This window comes from Terrapene carolina, unplaced genomic scaffold, assembly GCF_002925995.2.
Source record: "Terrapene carolina triunguis isolate 2854851 unplaced genomic scaffold, T_m_triunguis-2.0 Scaffold85, whole genome shotgun sequence".
Classification (NCBI taxonomy): Eukaryota; Metazoa; Chordata; order Testudines; family Emydidae; genus Terrapene; species Terrapene triunguis.
This window is the reverse complement of record NW_020664436.1, coordinates 8944659-8964356: the sequence shown is the minus strand read 5'-3', so window position 1 is coordinate 8964356 and position 19698 is coordinate 8944659. Positions and strand designations below refer to the sequence as shown.

The following is a 19698-nucleotide window of genomic DNA, read 5'->3' as shown; positions in this document are numbered from 1 at the left end:
TCTTTCCACATTTGCAGGGGTTGCTTCACAGCAACATGAGCTGCTTTCTTCTTTGCAAGGCTTAGATGGGTTTTCATCACAGAGATCTCAGTTACTAGTGGTTTAGGAAGTAAGAAGGTGATTTGAAAGCAGCTCCATAGAAATATAAATCAAGCAGCACCTGGAACACAGGTCCAACCTCTTTGGAGTAAGAGCAAAAGACTAGGGCTGAGAATCAAACCCAGGTCTTAAGTGTAATTAACTTAATTGCGCGGTCTCAAGGCCAGCCATTAGTCATCTTGATTATTCAGATTTGATACTATTCTTTAAAAAGATCTATTCTTTAAAAAGATGGTAAAAATTTTCAGAACATCAGCCATAAATAATTGGCTGCTGTATTGGGGTATGCAAGCTTTTGTAGGCTTATAACACATGGGCTAGCCTGTAACCTTTACCTCAAATAGGAAAAACTTCTGCTGCCACTTGAACTCTCCCTTGTCCTCCTGGATTCTTTGACGAGTCAAAGGTTGGAAAATTCTCTTGCTCACATAGGTGTTCCAGCAAACTCAAAGTAGTGCAATTTCTGAACTTTGTTTTTGAGCCAGGTGCCATCAAAAAGTATCACCTTATTCCCTCTTCATGACCTGCTGTCAGTTAAATAGAAGAGTTTGTTCCCTTGGGAAAAAATGATGGTAAATTGTTAAAATGAAGGTTACAAAAAACCTTACACTTCAGGCAAAAGGAGTGCACCTACACAGGAATAATGTGGTGTGGATAATGTGGTAGATGGGGAATTCAGTCCATGTATGTTTTCAAATATTCTTTGTTTTACAATACCCAGAATTATAATAATAAAGTAGGGACAAGTAGAATAGGAAATGAAACTGGTCAATTCTCAGTGAAGAAAATGCATAGATTGGGAACTCTGCAGGCTTCTAATGGTAAGTTACTGATGATGACTTAAGGTTAAAATGAGAAACTGCAGATTTTATATTATTACATCGTCCCTCTGATAGTACAAATTGAACCCTGCCTACCTTTTTGAACTACAGCGCTCATTTTTTACCCTTGCCTTCCTTAATCTTTGATTTGAATGTGTGGAAATGTTGTTTGATGTATTTTCCAGGAAGTATTACTGCATTTAAATGCTTTTTATAAGAATTGTAACTGAAGAGAATTGTTCAGTGTGTTAAACATTTTTCATTTTATTTTTAGGGTCTTCGTGTTGCTTTCCTGCATTGGCCAAAGGTCACTTAGCAACAGTGGTGTCTTGGAAAGTTTGCTTAATCTCTTGGATAACCTGCTGTCACCTCTGCAACCTCATTTACCTATGCACAGGCGCACTGAAGGTAGTTCTTCATTTTAGGAGCTATATTTTCAGATTAGATCTTGATTCTAATTAAAGAGTATATTTTCATAACGGGGGCCTGATTGCACCTACTATCAAAGCAGGTTAAGTTAAAATCCCCTTTTTTGCTTATTTGGAAACATTGATTTTTTTTGTTGGGGGTTAAAATTTCACATTCTTGGTCTTTGCCCAAACATGACTTTTTTTTCCTTCAAGTTTTGAGCAAAATCTGCCTCGCTATTCTTGTTCAGTTAGGATGAAAAGGACTTTTACATGTTTAAAAAATTATCCCACTGTATTTTCAGACAGCTGTAGCAAAAGTGGCTGAATTTCAGAATTAGGCACAGATACAGTTCTCTTTGGGAACTAGTCTTTGCTTGTTTAGCAAATATAGTTGGATTTAATTTGACCAAATTATGGCTGTTTGAAAATTAATAGAGCATGCGGAATATAAAATTGCGTTAAGTGCATAGCTGAAGTGCCCTTAACTCATGAGTAGCTAAATGTTTTTTCTAAATGTTCTGACTATTTAAAGTTCATAGAGTTCATAGCTCTCTAAAAATCCTCAATTGATATTCTCCAAACTAGACTTACTTTGCACATCATCTTAAAATCATGACAAATTTGAAGAAAATCAGTTAATTACCTTTTGAAATTTGTGAAAATTTTAAATTATGGAACATCCCTTAACTCATGTACACTTAGGGTATGTCTACACCCAGCCGCTAGTTCGGCGGCTGGGAATCGAAGTTCTGGGTTCGACTTATCGCGTCCAGACAAGACGCGATAAGTCGAACCACGAAGTGATCGCCGTCGACTGCGGTACTCCAGCTATACGAGAGGAGTACCGCGGCGTCGACGGGGGAGCCTGCCTGCCGCGTGTGGACCGACGTAAGTTCGAACTAAGGTACTTCGAACTTCAGCTACGTTATTCACGTAGCTGAAGTTGCGTACCTTAGTTCGAATTGGGGGGCAAGTGTAGACCAAGCCTTACAAAGTTATAAAAGGCTCATCAGCTTGGATTTATAGGTTGGCAAGCTTGGTAAATGCCAGCTGGCTCTCTGCCTCCCTACTATCCTGAATCCCTCAAACAAAGATTTGTAGGTGATGGAGGGGAGTTGACTTATTGCTCCCCATCAGTCTACCAAAGGCTAGCACTGCCATACCCTCTCACTTGGTTCTCATAAGTTCTTATGATCTGCCTTTGCAATTCCTCCACCCCTTCTGCCCTCTTCCCACAGCTGCCAATTTCTCCCTTATCTTCTTGCATCACTGTTTCTGCTCACTGAGGACTTAAGAGCTTCATCTCTGTTGGTTTTCCAGCTTCCTTCCCCTTGGGCAACACAGGTGAACACTAGGGAATTACTGAGTGTGTGATGAGCGCACCAAGTGTGACAGAATTCCCAGTAGAGGGGAAGGGGTGAGAGGACGCATCAAATGTAGGGAGCGAGAAAAGGAGTGAGAAACTAATGATTCTCTCCCATTAGTCCTTCAGCTAAGGGTACGTCTATACTACCCGCCAGATCAGCGGGTAGTGTTTGATGTATTGGGGATCGATTTATCACGTCTTGTCTGGACGCGATAAATCGATCCGCGAATCGACGCCCGTACTCCACCTCGGCAGGAGGACTAAGCGGAGTCGATGTGGGAGCCGCGGCAGTCGACTCGCCGCCATGAGGATGGCCAGGTAAGTCGAACTAAGATACTTCGACTTCAGCTACGCGAATACCGTAGCTGAAGTTGCGTATCTTAGTTCGAACCCCCCCGATAGTGTAGCCCAGGCCTAAGAGTCAGAAAATAAGACACAACAGTAGGGGAGAAAAAGAAGATATTTGGGGTGAAAGTGAGGGGGCGTGCTAAAATTTGGGATGGAGGGGGGGAAAAAAGGAGAGTTTAAGAAGTACGTAGATATTAAGAGAAATTGAAGAACAGAGGTATCGATATGGATACAAGGAAAAGACATAGTATGATCATTTAAAAAACAAAACAACCCAAACAACTTTTATACATCTTTCTGTGGACCAGACTCCTATACTGTAGATCAGAATCTTTGTTTTTTTAGTCTGAAACCTGGACTGGTGTGCAACAATAGTCACCCAGATGAGCCATCCTACCTCTTGTCCCTCTAGTCTTCATTGCCAGTTCCAGGCCCTACCATTAAGTCTCTTCTGTTACCATTTAGGATGGGGCAATATGTTCCAATGGACAGAGTACCGGATGGGGAAGTCAGAGTGCCTAGATTCTGTTGCTTGCTCTGCCAATGACTGGGTGTGACACCTTGGGCAAATCACTTCTGTGCCTTGGTTTTCTTATCTGTAAATTGGAAATAATGATACTTGAGTTGACTGAGCATTTTGAGATAAATGGACAAAATGTCCTGTATAAAAACTAAGTAGTTATTAAATGTGCCGCTAAAATATAGTACTTACACACAGATATGAAAATGTGATTTTAACCTGCAATGTGGTACACAATAATCTTTGGCCTACTGGTGCATGTTGTGTCTATACAGACATCCAGTTTAATTAAAGACACTGGTTGAGTGACCTGTTTGATTTTTGTAGGCTGATGGTCATTGATACACACTAATTAGTGTGTTTTATAACTGTTTTGAGGACCGAAGAATGACTCATTGATTCAGAAGGATTTCTTGTGTGATGCATAAGTAGGTTTTGTGTGACTCACATGCAGAAATCCCCACCCCCCCTCTTAGCGTGTGGGCGGCCAATGCAGACAATAATGATATTAGTTAGTGCTATCAATTTGCAGGAGGTACTACGTCTTGCCTCAGTGTGAGGGTTTCAGCTTTCCCAGCAACTGGCTGAGATTTCACTTTGAATGAGAGCTAGCTTGCTGAGGAGCAATCTGTGGAAAAAGGGAATGTTAGTGGGTTGAGAAGAATAACTGCCCTTTTGTTTGTGGGGCCTTGTTTGCCTTTTGTTACCAAGGTTCACAGTCAAGGGGACATTAACAGTGAGGGAGAATCCTTCTATTTCCATTTTCATCTGACGGGAAGAATTGTGATCTTTGCTTTTGGACCTTACTTCAGCTCTTCATGATTCTTTTCCTCCCAACTTCTTTCTGTGCTCTGAGACCCCATGCAGTGATTCTTGAGTGCAAGTCCTTTCCTCTGCTTGTGGAAGGAAACATGGAAACCCTTATTACCTAGAACGGTGTACACCATAAAATGTCTGTGTGGGGATTCTTTAAGCATTGCTTTTCTGATTTAGTAAATTTTTGAAATTAGAACAATCACTCAAATGTCACCTAAAACCTACTTGTTTAAGGGGTATTGGACATTCCCATGATCAGCTGGGTTGTAATGCTGGTATCCAGACTCCTAGACTATGTGGCAACAGTTGAAGATGAAGCAGCAACAGCCAAGAAGCCTTTGAATGGAAAAGAGAGGGAGAGATTCCTGACAGGTATAGAACACTTATAATATTTCTAATTCAAGTCTAGATTTTAGAGATCTTTGTAAAATGTTCAGTACTGCCAGCTCCAGTGTTCAAAAATGATTCAGAATCATGAGATTTTAAAAATACATTTTGGGATCTATTTATTAGCCTTTTGGTTCTTGAGCCATTTATGGTTTACATTTTCAGACTCTTTTTCACAACCATGATGGGTATAAACTTAAAAAAAAAAAAAATTGAGATTCTCACATTATCCCATGATACCAGGAGCTGGAGCTTTAAGAAACACAAAATATTTTGAGACTGTCAGTAATATTGCGAGAGTTGGCAACACTGTTAAACCGAAAAAGACAGGAGACACTGGATATGGTTTTATCAGGCTGCAACTTTATTATTAGATGTCTGGGACTACCTGGCAGATAAGTGTACAGTTCAAGTAACTCCATGATCATTTCAATGTCTACCCAGGGGCTTCTGCCAGCCCCCCTTTTTCCATCCTGGTCCCCAGCCAACCGATTACTGGGACTTGATCATATCCCCTCTCCCCCCCGCCTCGAATAGGTTATAAAGGAAAGGGGGGGTTGACTCCCTGCCATACCAGTCATAGGACCTCTGTTCCGCTCCTTTAACAAACACCTCCTTTAAGTCCTTTACCAAGCCATTTATCTGGTCACTGTATCCCTTCCCTATGGAGTACCTGCACTGGACATCCACCCCACACTCTAGGCTATGATGTCACAACTCCTTACTTAACTCCCTTCCCTGTTCACCATAATAAAGCCTCCCCAAACCTGCTGTGGGGAAAGCAAAAACCACACCACATCATTTTGGTCAATCTGGTGGGGAGGGAAAATTCCTTCCTAGCCCCCCGAGACAGGAGTGGCTAGTGCAATGCCCACAATGGGTCCAGACCAAACTTAGTATTTTGCCATTTCCAAGGGGAAGGAGGGTGAGTGCTGCTCTGCCTGGTCCCGAGAAAAGGGACTTTTCCTGCCAGGCTTGCTCTTGGTCAAGTCTCCGGCCCTTTCAGTCCCTGGGGGATGAGTCAACATTATCACGCTAACCCACTCTACATTTTCAGCAGCTTCTGTGCCTCTCTCTCACTACCACCTGTAAAGTGCTATACTCCTTCCCCCAGCAATCTGGACAATGGTGCCCATACTTAAGGTGTGGTGCGGTCAACTTGACGTTTGTGTGACTGTTTGTAGGTAACGTGTGAGGAGAATGGTGTGTTTGAGTAAGTGTATTTCAATTTCTAGCTTAGTTGTGGGTGGAGGTTTTTTGTTTTGAGTAGTGTCATCTTTCAAGAGGAGAAATGTGAGTGATAAGTATTCACGTTATGGTGCTTTTGGTTTGTATGAGTTGAACTAGTCTTGTTTGTTCCTTTCATACTTCAGAACTTGAAAATAGTAAATGCAAAATTGTACTGTTGACCTTTTCAAGCTATGCAGTAATGCTGCCACCTAAAGTGAGGATTGCGTGACAGTTTAGTAGAAGCCTTAAATTTAATGCTCCATTTTTATATTTAGTTTATAGAATGACGACTTCTTATTGCTCTCAACTATTTTAGGAACTGTTAAAAGTGAGCCTCAAATATTGATATGTTTCTTTCCTTTAGGCAACCAGTGGAGTTTTATTAATAATAGCCTACATACCCAGAGCCTGAGCAGATCTTCTAAAGGCAACAGTAGCCTAGATAGATTGTACTCCAGAAAGATCAGAAAGCAACTTGTTCATCATAAACAGGTAATTTTCAGTGTGTACTGGCATTTTTAATGTAAGATACTTGAGTAATGTACCTTATGTCTTAAAATTCCAGCTTTGGGCATGGAGCTCATTCAATCTTGCTTTTGCAGAGGCTTGGTTCTGTAGCTAAAAGCTGTCTATCTCTCTTGACATGTATCTCAAACTGCAGGGCATGGGATCTGCTGAAATCATTCTAGTCTTGTGGAGCATATTGTTATACTTCCCTGTGGTCCATATTTGATAGTAAAACTTTTACATTTTTGGTGAATCAACAAACATCTGAGTGCAAGCTTCTAGAGGCTGACCAGCTATAATTCAACAGTATATCATTTTTAAGACTGTGTTCACTTTTAAATGCACCTGTACAGGTTTTGTGACCCTGTGTTCATATCTAAAAATTCTCTTAAAATATTGGTGGTTCTTAAATCTAATCTGCTCTGACTCTGCTGGCAGCCCATTGAAGTTGTATAATTTAAAGTTGTACAAAAACTAAACTTAAAAAGGCTCAAGTTGCAATTTGAATTGAAGTTTACTATCATATGAAAATACTGATCCTTTTCGCATCTTATTGCTTAATTTTTTTGTTTTTCCTATTAACATTTTCTTTTAGCAACTTAACTTATTAAAAGCAAAACAGAAGGCTTTGGTGGAACAGATGGAAAAAGAGAAAATACAAAGCAACAAAGGATCATCATACAAACTTTTAGTAGAACAGGCAAAACTAAAGCAGGCTACTTCAAAGGTATGATGTTCTGAAACTGCAGTTCACTTGTTGTCTTTTGTGTGAAAAGACCTGTTCCTGCAAAATCATTTTTGTCCTGGGTTGACTTTATACCAAAAAAAAGGGTTTCATTCTGGCTCTTATCAAGGCTGTTCTGTTTGCTGAATTCAGCAGCCTCTGTAAATGTCTGGCTTGGGAAAAATGTTTTAGTTGATTCTGCTACAGGCACCTTTTAGTTGATCATAGCCAAAATCACCAATAACCTAGAAGCGTTTGTAGTGTCAAGCTAGTCTATAAATCACAGTAAACACCTGACAGCACTTGTCTATAAAGAACTGAAAATGTGCTTTATATGGCTAACTTATGAGTGTGATTTTTAAAGGAAATTGTCTTGGGTGAGTAGCCAAAAAGTAAGCATGCCAATCCTTCTCCTCCCAAAGCAAACAAATGCTGTATTGAAAACACTTGCTCTTATTTTTAGGAAGTTTAGCTTTCCACAAGCATGGTGGCAACATATAAATCCTACCTTCTTGTTATGAGCTCTGGATTCTGGGGATGAAAACAAACCCAGGCATGCTCGGAGAAGAATCTAGTAAACTTCAGTGCCTTGTCTGCCAACAGAAATGGATCAGGCAGTATGGACATTCCTTTGAGCATAAAACAAGTAGACCGGTGGCACCTTAAAGACTAACAGATTTTAAGGTGCCACCGGACTCGTTGTTGTTTTTGTGGATACAGACTAACACAGCTACCCCCAATACTTAAAACAAGTAGAACTCACTTCATAGATACCAGACTTGAGTATCCATTTAGATTTTTACCTTTGGAAATCTTGTTACCTATTAGGACTTCTGAAAGCCTTTAAGGGATCATAGATGCATAGAGGTTATAAAAGAGAAATAAGCATGTCACTTTATTTTTTCTCATGGTAATTATAGGGTTAAAGAAACACCAGCAAATTTTACCAAGCACTGCATTTTCATTAACACTCCTCTTTGTCATGAGTTTCACTTTCCTGCTCTTTCTGCTCTATTCTTGAGTTGTCACTTAAGTGAAATAGACTCTTCTACAGCAGCAACAATAAACCACTTCCCACCTTGCAGTGATTAGCATGTAGTCACTTTTCCCTTGCACAGTAATGGAAGGGCCAGAAAGATTTTGCAGTTGGAACAGAAGGAACTCCATAGGTGATCAGGGGAGGGGAATAGTAGGCCTGCTAGCGAACACTTACAGAGGCTGAAGGGACTCAGCCACTGATCCAACTGTGAAGCAGGTAAGTGAACTGGTTGGCCAATCCTGGAATTGAAGACTCAACAGTGGAGTGCAGCTGGTTTTATAAGTCAGTGGCACAGTTTTAAACACCTGCACTGCCCCACTGGCTGAAATATGCTGTTGGTTAAAGCTGTATGGGATTCGCTTTACAGCAATCCTGCTTGTGTTGAAAATAATAGGTTGCATTAAAACCTTCCACATTGAATATGATCTATCTATTGTATGTACATACCATGTATGTGATAAATTACATTTTATGCAATTTTGATCACATCACCTGTAATCAGTGCCATCTTACAGCATTCCAAACTTGGGAGTAGCTTCAAACAGCTGCCATGTTTATTTTAAAAATAAACCAAAAAAAACCCCTGTCCAGGCAATGGTTTCCTTTTGTCCCCACTCTCCAAAAAAAACCAACAAAAAAACAAAAAAAACCCTGCAGCCAAATGACAGTGACCCTTGCTCACTCTGAAAAAAAGATGGCGGGGATGAGCGGGTGGTACTGTTAAAATAATACAGGATTCTGCCCAAACAGTGACGAATTGAAGGTATCCAACTTGCAGTTTATTAGTACTAGAAATGACAACTGCAGACTATTGATTACCATATAATCAATCCCAAAGGGAGAGGCAGGAATTAAGCAATGGAAGGGTGGTCCACAGGGTGTACAAAGTGTGTGACACAAGGCTTATACAGTGTAACAAAGAATCCTTGATTGTACATGTCAAGAAATAATGTCTGTATGTTTTCAAATAGCTTGAGTCTTAAGTATTTTGTGTGCCACCATCGTGCACATGTTTACTTCTCTTCGTGCAGGGTAGTTGAGGCCCTGTATATCTGTAGTTCCAATTCTTTCGCCATTAGGAAAGAACTGAGAAGTCAGTATTCTTGATGGGCCATACATTTCAGTTAGAATTTACTACTGTGTCTGAGTACAATACATTTGAATTTATGTTAACTAAGGATCCATGAACAGATGTAGGAATATGAAAAAATTGTATCAAGAGTCAAGTTTCTAAAACAGTTTTTCTGTAAAGTAAGTATACAGAATACACAATGGTGTTGAGAAATCTATCAAACTCTAGAATATCTTTGAGGATGTGAGTATGACTATAGTCTTAGTCATTGCATGGTTCTGTTTAGGCTGAAACTGTAGCAAAAGGAACTGAACCCACGGTAGTTTAATATTATATTACTAAATTCAATCTAAATAAATTTTTAAAAAGCTACTCTGTAGTATGAAAGTTGATTGACCCTTGTGTAAGATGAACTGCATTACACACTTATGTCTTTGTCACTTGAAAGCAATGCAACCAACCCAAATTTATGCCATGTTCCCATATAATCTTAATATAGGTCCAATATGAGAGTGTGGGATTCTCCATTATTATTAAAAAGTGCTAGAGGCACTGTTACATTTTTCCAACTCTTGATATGCTAACATGGAGAAAATAGGCAGTTTAGTTTAAAAATTTAACACTTGTTTTATATTTTGTAATTATGCAGCATTTCAAGGATTTAATACGCTTACGTCGGACTGCAGAGTGGCCTCGTTCTACTTTAGACACAGAAGTATCGACGACAAAGGAAACGCCAGAAATTGAGCCACTTCCATTTACTCTGGCACATGAACGTTGTATCTCAGTAGTGCAGAAGCTGGCGCTCTTTCTTTTGTCAATGGACTTCACTTGCCATGCAGATCTACTGCTGTTTGTTTGTAAGGTAAACAGAATGCTACAAAAGTAGGCAGTGGGGTTGTTAAAGTGAAGTTCATTTTTTATCAAGAATTATCCTAAAGTATGTGGTCTTTCAGCATAGTATTGATGAAAATATCTGTCAGATGCTACTTTTGCCTTTTCTTGAAGATGCATTAAAAATACTTAAATTATTGAATTTGTAATGATCCCTAATAGTCTCAGGTTCCCATGTTTTCCAGTATTTGAAATTTACATAATGGAATTATGCTTGCAAAGTATCTCCTACAGAGCACCATTTTAAAAGATACTTTTACATTAATACAGTTTAGCTAGAATAAATTGAGAAGGGAAACCTGAGAAGGGAATAATTCATCTACTTATTTTAGCTCTACACAACTCTATTATTAGTATGAACAAAGTATACCATTTGTAAAGCTGTTACTTGTTTTTTTTCAAACCGTATTATCAAATACACATAACTAGTACATTCACAACTAGTAACACTATTACAGTAAGCTTATATCCTATTTTCCTTTAAAATAACCTACTTTAGAGCACTGTCACTCACAGTAGGTGGGTCATATTTTGGCTTAAAATAAAGATTTTTGTATAAAGAACATGCTCATTTAATTTTAACTGCAGACAAAAGTAACCAGGAACCTTTGAAGCTTTGAGATGCCTCGTTTTAGCTCTTGTTAAGCATATTGTTTCAGTTTTACACCCAAAACTTGGATGCAATCTATTGCATCTGTTTGTGGTTGTTCCTTGAGGCTTTCTGAAACTTTTTTAGAACTACGTAATTACAACTTTCCACCGTTTGGAAACATTTGGACTGCACCTCAGTTTGTTCAGATACCAGATCCAGTTTAGTTTTGTCCTCAGGCTCCAGGTCTTGACCAGGCTCTTTCCATACTTGTGTCGGATTCTCTTCCAGCAGATGTGCAAAGAGAATAGCAATCCAGTGCTTATGTCTCATTGTGATCCTAATCTTCAAATCTGATTTTAGAGTAGTAGTAAGCAAAATATTTCTTCTTTTCCCCTGACTCAAGAAATTTGAAATATCTGGTGCTTTGTTCCTTGAAAGGGATTACCTGCCAAGCCCATTCTTTGTTTCCTTCTCCTTCATTATCATGGAGCAGGCCAAATGGAGGAAGCCAAAGAGCAAGAAGCCCTTCTCAAGAGCCATAGAAGGAGAGCTCTGCTGTGACTGCTCCAGCCCATGCACCACCTTCTCTGCAATGAAAAGGGGCTCAGTCAATACAGCTTGTAGGTGGCCCCCAACTATCCTTCATACCAGCAGCCAAAGTCCCCTAGTTGCCTCTACAAGGACAGGTCAGTCCTTCAGATCATGAGATTCAGCAAACTGATGTACCTTCCCCAAACATGGACTCCTCATGGATAAATCAAGAACCTGAGGTGGAGTTTTGATGTTAAATATAATTGGCAGAGCCCTGGTCTCTTCTTCCTCCACTTAAGAGGAGCATCTGTGCTGCTTTTGGAATGTTCACCTGTATTTTCTCTCCAGCTGGCTTTCCGAGGATGAGGAATGGGGGGATTCAGGGTTCCTATACCTACACGGGCTAAGATCCAAAAGGGCACAGCAGACAAGAAGAAGCTGGTCCCTGTGGGACCAGTTTTCCATTAAAAGGCAAAAAAAAAACCTCAAAAGGCACAGAAAAAAGCCCCAAACTGCTCCAGACCCTAACCTCCTTTCCAGGAGCTTTATCTTAACACTTAATAGAGGAAGTGTTGGCTTTGGATCATAACCCTGGGCCAAAGAAACAGAAGTATTTTCATGCAGGCATATTTGAATCTCTGGGGAAGGTGGTAGTAGTGGCCATGAGAGAGCTCCAGGCAAACCGAGGCTGTACCGGCTAAAACCAAGGAGAATAACTCCCATCAAAAACTAAGGATTTGCTTTCCCCTTCTATTTCTTCTTCAAAGAAACCACTAGAAAAGTGGGAAAATTCTTGCAGAGAGCACTGTTGGCAAGTTCTGAAGATGTACAGAGTCATAGAGCCACCAGAGATTCTCTTCCTGCCCCCCCTCCCCCCCCCCCCCCCCCCCCCCCCCCCCCCATCTTCTGTAAGACTGATGAAGCAGAGGCATCCATGGCAATTCCTATTGAGGATGATTTCTTTCAATGAGACCCCATGGGCATAAAGATAGAAGCCACCCTTAAAAGATTTTGAAAAATCTTCAGCAGCTCTTGGAGCCTCACTGGCAACCATGTACTTTGCCATAACCATAATGTCCTGGTGCAACAACCTAGAAAATCATGGCCCTCAGGACAACAGTGAAGTCAAATCAATGCCAAAAGAATCTAACCACAACATTTGTAACATTATGAATCTGTGGACTCAATGGGTGTGACAGTAAGAACCGGCTAACTCAGAGACCAAATGCATCCCTGTTTCTCAGGGTTGTTAAAAGGATAAACTTCAATTTCCAAATTGGGTATAGGAATATATAACGGCTAAGTGACTTTCCAAATGAAAGAAGGGAGTTTTTGTTAGAGATGGGTATTTATTCCAAATCTCTTTAGGCCTGATCTTGAACCTAAAACTTAGGATGATCTAGCTACATTGCTCAGGGCTGTGAAAAATTTACTGCCTCTCAGAGAAGTGGATTACCTACATTGACCGACAGAAGAATCCTTTCCATCAATGTAGGAAGCCATCTACACTGACGCTACAGCGGCACAGCTGCAGTGCCATAGCTGTGTTGCTGTTGTAGTGTAGATATGTCCTTAAACTCAGTGCTGTAGCACAAGGCCATTCTTCCTTCTATTTCTGGGGTAAGAACTAGACTTGGGGTGCTACAGGGAAGCCCAGATTAGGTAATAGGGCCAAACCCTAGTGTGAACAGTTAGAGTAACTCCAGTCAGGTGTGTTTTCATCCAGAAATAGGCATATGGACAGAAGGGGCACTGTAATCCTTTTTTCTCCAGCATCAGTAATCTTCTTGAGCATGGCTTATTTGTATCCAACCATATCATCAGCCAAAGATGGGACCCAGTGACCTAAGCATTAAAGAGGCAATGGTTAGACTGCCTGGACCCACTCTTTCAAATCACAGAAGGTGACACTGAGCCCCTAGTTCTCGTGAGATACATAAATTGAGTCCCATGCTATTTACTAGACTCCAGTTTTTAAACTAGAACCAGATACTTGGGAAAAAGTGTTCTATCTGAATAATTCAATGCTCTAACCATTATGCAATAATGATCTTAACCAGCCAAAGCACTCCAAACACAACTAAATACAGGGTTTTGCCTACACTCATTTTTGATGGTGACATAAGATCCCAAACTATTCTTTCCAAGTTAAACTCCCCTTTCTATTCTACTTAGGAGAGAGTTCTCCTGACACTTTGTCCAAATCTTCAATGTGCTCTGGAGAGATTATGGTATAACTAGATGTTCATAAAGCTCTAAAGTTGAATATTAAGTGTTGCATAAAAAAATGATTAAAAGAATATTTAGGTTGCAAAGTCAAGCACCTAAAAATTAGGGAATCACTGATCTAGGAGGCTATGTTAAGGATTCACAGGCAACTGTAGTGTATGTTCATTATGAAAGTCTTTAATTACAGGTTCACATACTATTTTTTCCACAGGACTTCTGACTCTTTCATTGGCCAAATAATAATACTCTTACAATTAAGCCATATTTGGGTGGATTTTCATATGTCAGCACAAGGCACGTCTTTGATGGGATCCCCTGGCAAACTTCAATCCCTTCTTCAAAGCCTGGAGGTGCTACAATTGTTTCATTGAGCAGCTTTAAGAATTTAACACTGGAAAACATTTTTCACTAACCTTTTTCTCATAAATGGCCCAACAGCTTTTTTTGAAATGTTCTTAAAACTCAATCTGGCATTGACCATTTTATTCCAAACTCTTAGTTTGACAAAGTTATAAGCAATGGAAAACAGGGTGTCTAAGAACATAAGAAAGGCCGTATCGGATCAGACCAAAGGTCCATCTAGCCCAGTATCCTGTCTACCGACAGTGGCCAATGCCAGGTGCCCCAGAGGGAGTGAACCTAACAGGCAATGATCAAGTGATCTCTCTCCTGCCATCCATCTCCACCCTCTGACAGACAGAGGCTAGGGACACCATTCCTTACCCGTCCTGGCTAATAGCCATTAATGGACTTAACCACCATGAATTTATCCAGTTCTCTTTTAAACTCTGTTATAGTCCTAGCCTTCACAACCTCCTCAGGTAAGGAGTTCCACAAGTTGACTGTGCGCTGCGTGAAGAAGAACTTCCTTTTATTTGTTTTAAACCTGCTGCCTATTAATTTCATTTGATGACCCCAGTTCTTGTATTATGGGAATAAGTAAATAACTTTTCCTTATCCACTTTCTCCACATCACTCATGATTTTATATACCTCTGTCATATCCCCCCTTAGTCTTCTCTTTTCCAAGCTGAAAAGTCCTAGCCTCTTTAATCTCTCCTCATATGGGACCCGTTCCAAACCCTTAATCATTTTAGTTGCCCTTTTCTGAACCTTTTCTAGTGCCAGGATATCTTTTTTGAGATGAGGAGACCCCATCTGTACGCAGTATTCGAGATGAGGGCGTACCATCGATTTATATAAGGGCAATAATATATTCTCAGTCTTATTCTCTATCCCCTTTTTAATGATTCCTAACATCCTGTTTGCTTTTTTGACCGCCTCTGCACACTGCGTGGACATTTTCAGAGAACTATCCACGATGACTCCAAGATCTTTTTCCTGACTTGTTGTAGCTAAATTAGCCCCCATCATATTGTATGTATAGTTGGGGTTATTTTTTCCAATGTGCATTACTTTACACTTATCCACATTAAATTTCATTTGCCATTTGCTATTATAAAGAAAGTAGTAGGCAACCTTAACTAACTATGGGTAGTTCTGCTAGCTCTGCCTATAATATGTATGCAGTGTTGTTGTAGTCATGTTGGTTCTAGGATATTAGAGAATTTGGTCCAATAAAAGATATTTCATAGAATCCTAGAATATCAGGGTTGGAAGAGACCTCAGGAGGTCATCTAGTCCAACCCCCTGCTGAAAGCAGGACCAACCCCAACTAAATCATCTCAGCCAGGGCTTTGTCAAGCTGGGCCTTAAAAACCTCTAAGGATGGAGATTCCACAACCTCCCTAGGTAACCCATTCCAGTGCTTCACCACCCTCCTAGTGAAATGGTTTTTCCTAATATCCAACCTAGACCTCCCCCACTGCAACTTGAGACCATTGTTCCTTATTCTGTCATCTGCCACCACTGAGAACAGCCTAGCTCCATCCTCTTTGGAACCCCCCTTCAGGAAGTTAAAGGCTGCTATCAAATCCCCCCTCACTCTTCTCTTCTGCAGACTAAATAAGCCCAGTTCGCTCAGCCTCTTCTCATAAGTCATGTGCCCCAGACCCTAATAATTTTCGTTGCCCTCCACTGGACTCTCTCCAATTTGTCCACATCCTTTCTGTAGTGGGGGGCCTGAAACTGGATGCAATACTCCAGATATCACCTCACCAGTGCCGAATAGAAGGAAATAATTACTTTCCTCGATCTGCTGTCAGTGCTCCTACTAATGCAGCCCAGTATGCTGTTAGCCTTTTTGGCAACAAGGACACGCTGTTGACTCATATCCAGATTCTCAACCACTGTAATCCCCAGGTCCTTTTCTGCAGAACTGCCACTTAGCCAGTTGGTCCCCAGCCTGTAGCAGTGCATGGGATTCTTCCATCCTAAGTGCAGGACTCTGCACTTGTTGAACCTTACCTGATTTCTTTTGGCTCAATCCTCTAATTTGTCTAAGTCACTCTGGACCCTATCCCTACCCTCCAGTGTATCTACCTCTCCCCCCAACTTAGTGTCATCTGCGAACTTGCTGAGGTGCAATCCATTCCATCATCCAGATCATTAATGAAGATATTGAACAAAACCAGCCCCAGAGCCGACCCCTAAGGTATGCCACTTGATACCGGCTGCCAACTAGACATCGAGCTGTTGATCACTACCCATTAGCCTGACAAACTAGCCATCTTTTTATCCACCTTGTAGTCCATTCATCCAATCCATACTTCTTTAACTTGATGGGAAGAATACTGTGGGAGACCCGTATCTAAAGCTTTGCTAAAGTCAAGATGTATCACGTCCACCGCTTTCCCCATATCCACAGAGCCAGTTATCTCATCATAGAAGGCAGTCAGGTTGGTTAGGCATGACTTGCCCTTGGTGAATCCATGTTGACTGTTCCTGATCACTTTCCTCTCCTTCAAGTGCTACAAAATTGATTCCTTGAGGACCTGCTTCATGATTTTTCCAGGGACTGAGGTGAGGCTGACTGGTCTGCAGTTCCCCGATCCTCCTCCTTTCCTTACCCACCTTGTCAGCCTATAATATAGCATGCAGATACCACTCATTTACCTTTTCTGTCTTGTTACATCCAAAATGGCCAGGTCCATAGAGCCTTAAAGTAGCTGCTGCTAAGATGGTTACATACTAATTTGCTTAGTGTCTCAGGAAATCATTTATTGAGGGAATCAGGACTCAATACTATGTGCTTTGTGGCATTGTAGACAGAAAAGACCTTTGTTACCTGAGGAACGTGGCAGAGCAGCATCATGGCTACCCTTCATTATACTTATGAGCTTCTGCAAAGCAGGTTTCAGTTTCTTTTAAGACGGGTCCAAAGTTAGAAGGTTCTTCCCATGTGGTTGCCAATAAACTTCTTAAAATACCAAGCATTTTCTTTATATGGATGGAATTTACATTTCTGTAGTATTCTATTTGAATATAAAAGACAATTATTCTACTTTAGCCTTTCCTTCCCTATGTTTATGTATTCCAGGGGTTGGCAACCTCTGGCACGCGGCTCGCCAGGGTAAGCACCCTGGCGGACCGGGCCGGTTTGTTTACCTGCCGCGACGGCAGGTTTGGCCGATCGCGGCTCCCATTGGCCACGGTTTGCTGTCCCAGGCCAGTGGGGGCTGCAGGAAGCGGCGCGGGCTATGGGATGTGCTGGCCACAGCCTGGAGCGACGAACCGCGGCCAGTGGGAGCCGCTATGCCAGAGGTTGCGGACCTCTGATGTATTCCCCACTTTGCATTCATTAGAGATCGTGGGGGATGCTGCGTGCTAGAATTGAAAATTTTCTTACTCAGTTACATCTAAATCTATCTTTTTCTTTTCCATAAAGAAATACTACTTTTGTTACATTCACATCTGCAAGGAATCTTTGAAATCTTTTCCCATAAACGGGCCTCTTCCCCCAGCCTACTCCACTTGAAAATTTTTTTGAATTTCTTGTACTATGGCTTCTTCTGGGTCCCATGTCTAAACTTAAAACACATTTGAATACTGTTAAATAATACTGAGTGGTTCCATAAAACTCTGGACATACTCGCCGGGTTTGAAAGTAGAAGGTGCATGGCCACACTCTGGAGCCACTTGAACAAGTCTGAACTTCTTCTGGCATTTGTGGGAATGAAGGCATTAGCACAAATGCATCTAATTCAGGTGAAAGGAAATCCATTAAACAACAAATTTTCCTTTCTGTAGCATCTATTTTTAGTACCTCACACTTACATGCCTTTCATCTAACATCCTGTGAGATAAGTACTGATATATAAACCCATTGTATTAATGGGTAAACGAAGTCATTGTCAGTGGGGAACTGTGACTTTCCAGAACTATTCAACATTTCACCCTGTGTGTTGGAAATGGTGGTGAAAGTGAAGGACTACTAAATCTGATGCATCCAACAATAAAATGGAAATATGAGTGGGATAAATAAAGTGGGGTGATATGCCATATAGAGTTTATTGCCACTTTTCTGGGAATACTCATTATTTGAGACTTAGTTACTCATGACTGTCATCCTGAACTTGAAACAAATTCAATTTTGTTGGGGTGTTGTCTGCTTGTATTTGTTTTTGTTTGGAAAATCAGTTAAATTGTATATTTCTGAAATTCTTTTACAGGTTCTTGCTAGAATTGCAAATGCTACAAGACCAACAATTCATTTGTGTGAGATTGTGAATGAAACTCAACTAGAAAGGCTATTGCTGCTTTTGGTTGGGACAGACTTTAATAGAGGAGATATCTCTTGGGGAGGAGCATGGGCTCAGTATTCTCTGAGTTGTATGCTGCAAGATATTCTAGCAGGTTTGTTAAAATTCATTTTTTTTTTTTTTTACAAAATGCATTAAGCTGGAATCTCTCCCCCACCCCCAGTTATTTGAGTCTCTGATGTGAAACATGGAAAAGTCTGCTAATGTGATTAAGCTAATGAAAGCATGGAATGTCTTGCTTGTAGGTTTTACAAAGAAACAAAATGAAGATATTAGTATAAAATGAAACATTTAATTTAGATACTATGATATTAAGCATTGTGGCCTTCATGTTCAAAAATCACTAGTGATTTTGCATACCCAATTTGAAACTTTTGACAGGGCTCTCACTTTCAGAAGATATTGGGCATATCCTTGAGGCATGATTTTCAGATGGAGGAGGGGGTATTTCAAATTAAGCACCCAAAATTGCAATTCAGTTTTGAAAATTTGGACGAGTATGCTCAGATGTTAATTAGTATTGCAGCCAGAGTACAAGCTGAACTGCTAAAGGAGTTGTCTGCTTACTGTAATATATAGGAGAACTATTGGCAACAATAGCAGCTGAAGCTATGGAGGAAGGAGCCATGGGAGAAGATGCAGGAGCTTCTGCTGTAGACTCTGATGACTCTCTTCAGCAGTCTACAGTTCAGTTAGTGGAAACGATAGATGAGCCATTGACACATGACATCACAGGTGAACATTCAGATACTTTTTATATTGAAATGATGTTTAGGAAATAGAATGTTAAATTCTGTTTAGTCAGTTAACATTTTTAAATGCTTGATGTACTTGAGTCATTATGAATTCTGAAGCTTGCTTAATCCTGAACACTCTCAAACCTTCCACTGTGTAATGCACGGTAATTTAGTAGTTTAGATAAGTACTTTTGTGTGAATTTTAGCAAGGCATTCGTTTAAGTTTTGAGTTGTCATATATCAGGGTCCCATAGGTTGAAGTTAGCAAGAGCTATCCGTAAGCTTTAGCGCTTACTAATTCTTAAGCATAATATTTCAACTTGGCCACTCAGTATTTTCAACTGCAATTGTTGACACACTGACGGCTCACATTCAACTTTCACGACTGCTTTTCAAGTGAACTCCGTGAAGAAACATTATGTATGTGGATTCAGGAGTGTGGTTCATTGATAGTGAGCTGATAAACTAGAAATTCAACATGCTAAATGTCTACGCTCTTTATTGGCTGTCTGTTTAATTGTAAGTAGGCCTGTAAACGTATTTTGAAGAATAATCTGTTCCTGCGAGGAATTCATTAACAAAATGGTTAATTCTTACTAAATACACTAGGAACTTAGAGAGCAATAGAACAAAACAGCAGTCTAACCAGCTTCTAGAACAGGGGTGGGCAAACTATGGCCCACGGGTCAGATCCGGCCCACGAGCCATTTTAAGCC

The 19698-nt window shown here is 40.5% G+C and overlaps 1 protein-coding gene across 1 annotated transcript in view; it reads left to right on the top strand.

The window, feature by feature from the left end:
- Positions 1 to 19698, top strand: part of BIRC6 (baculoviral IAP repeat containing 6) — a 330062-nt gene that overhangs the window by 100628 nt on the left and 209736 nt on the right. The window contains 7 exon segments of the mRNA XM_024194786.2: positions 1195 to 1328; positions 4615 to 4752; positions 6362 to 6489; positions 7100 to 7231; positions 9989 to 10204; positions 18156 to 18339; positions 18825 to 18980. Of these exon segments, the coding sequence (XP_024050554.2) occupies positions 1195 to 1328; positions 4615 to 4752; positions 6362 to 6489; positions 7100 to 7231; positions 9989 to 10204; positions 18156 to 18339; positions 18825 to 18980 (1088 nt within the window).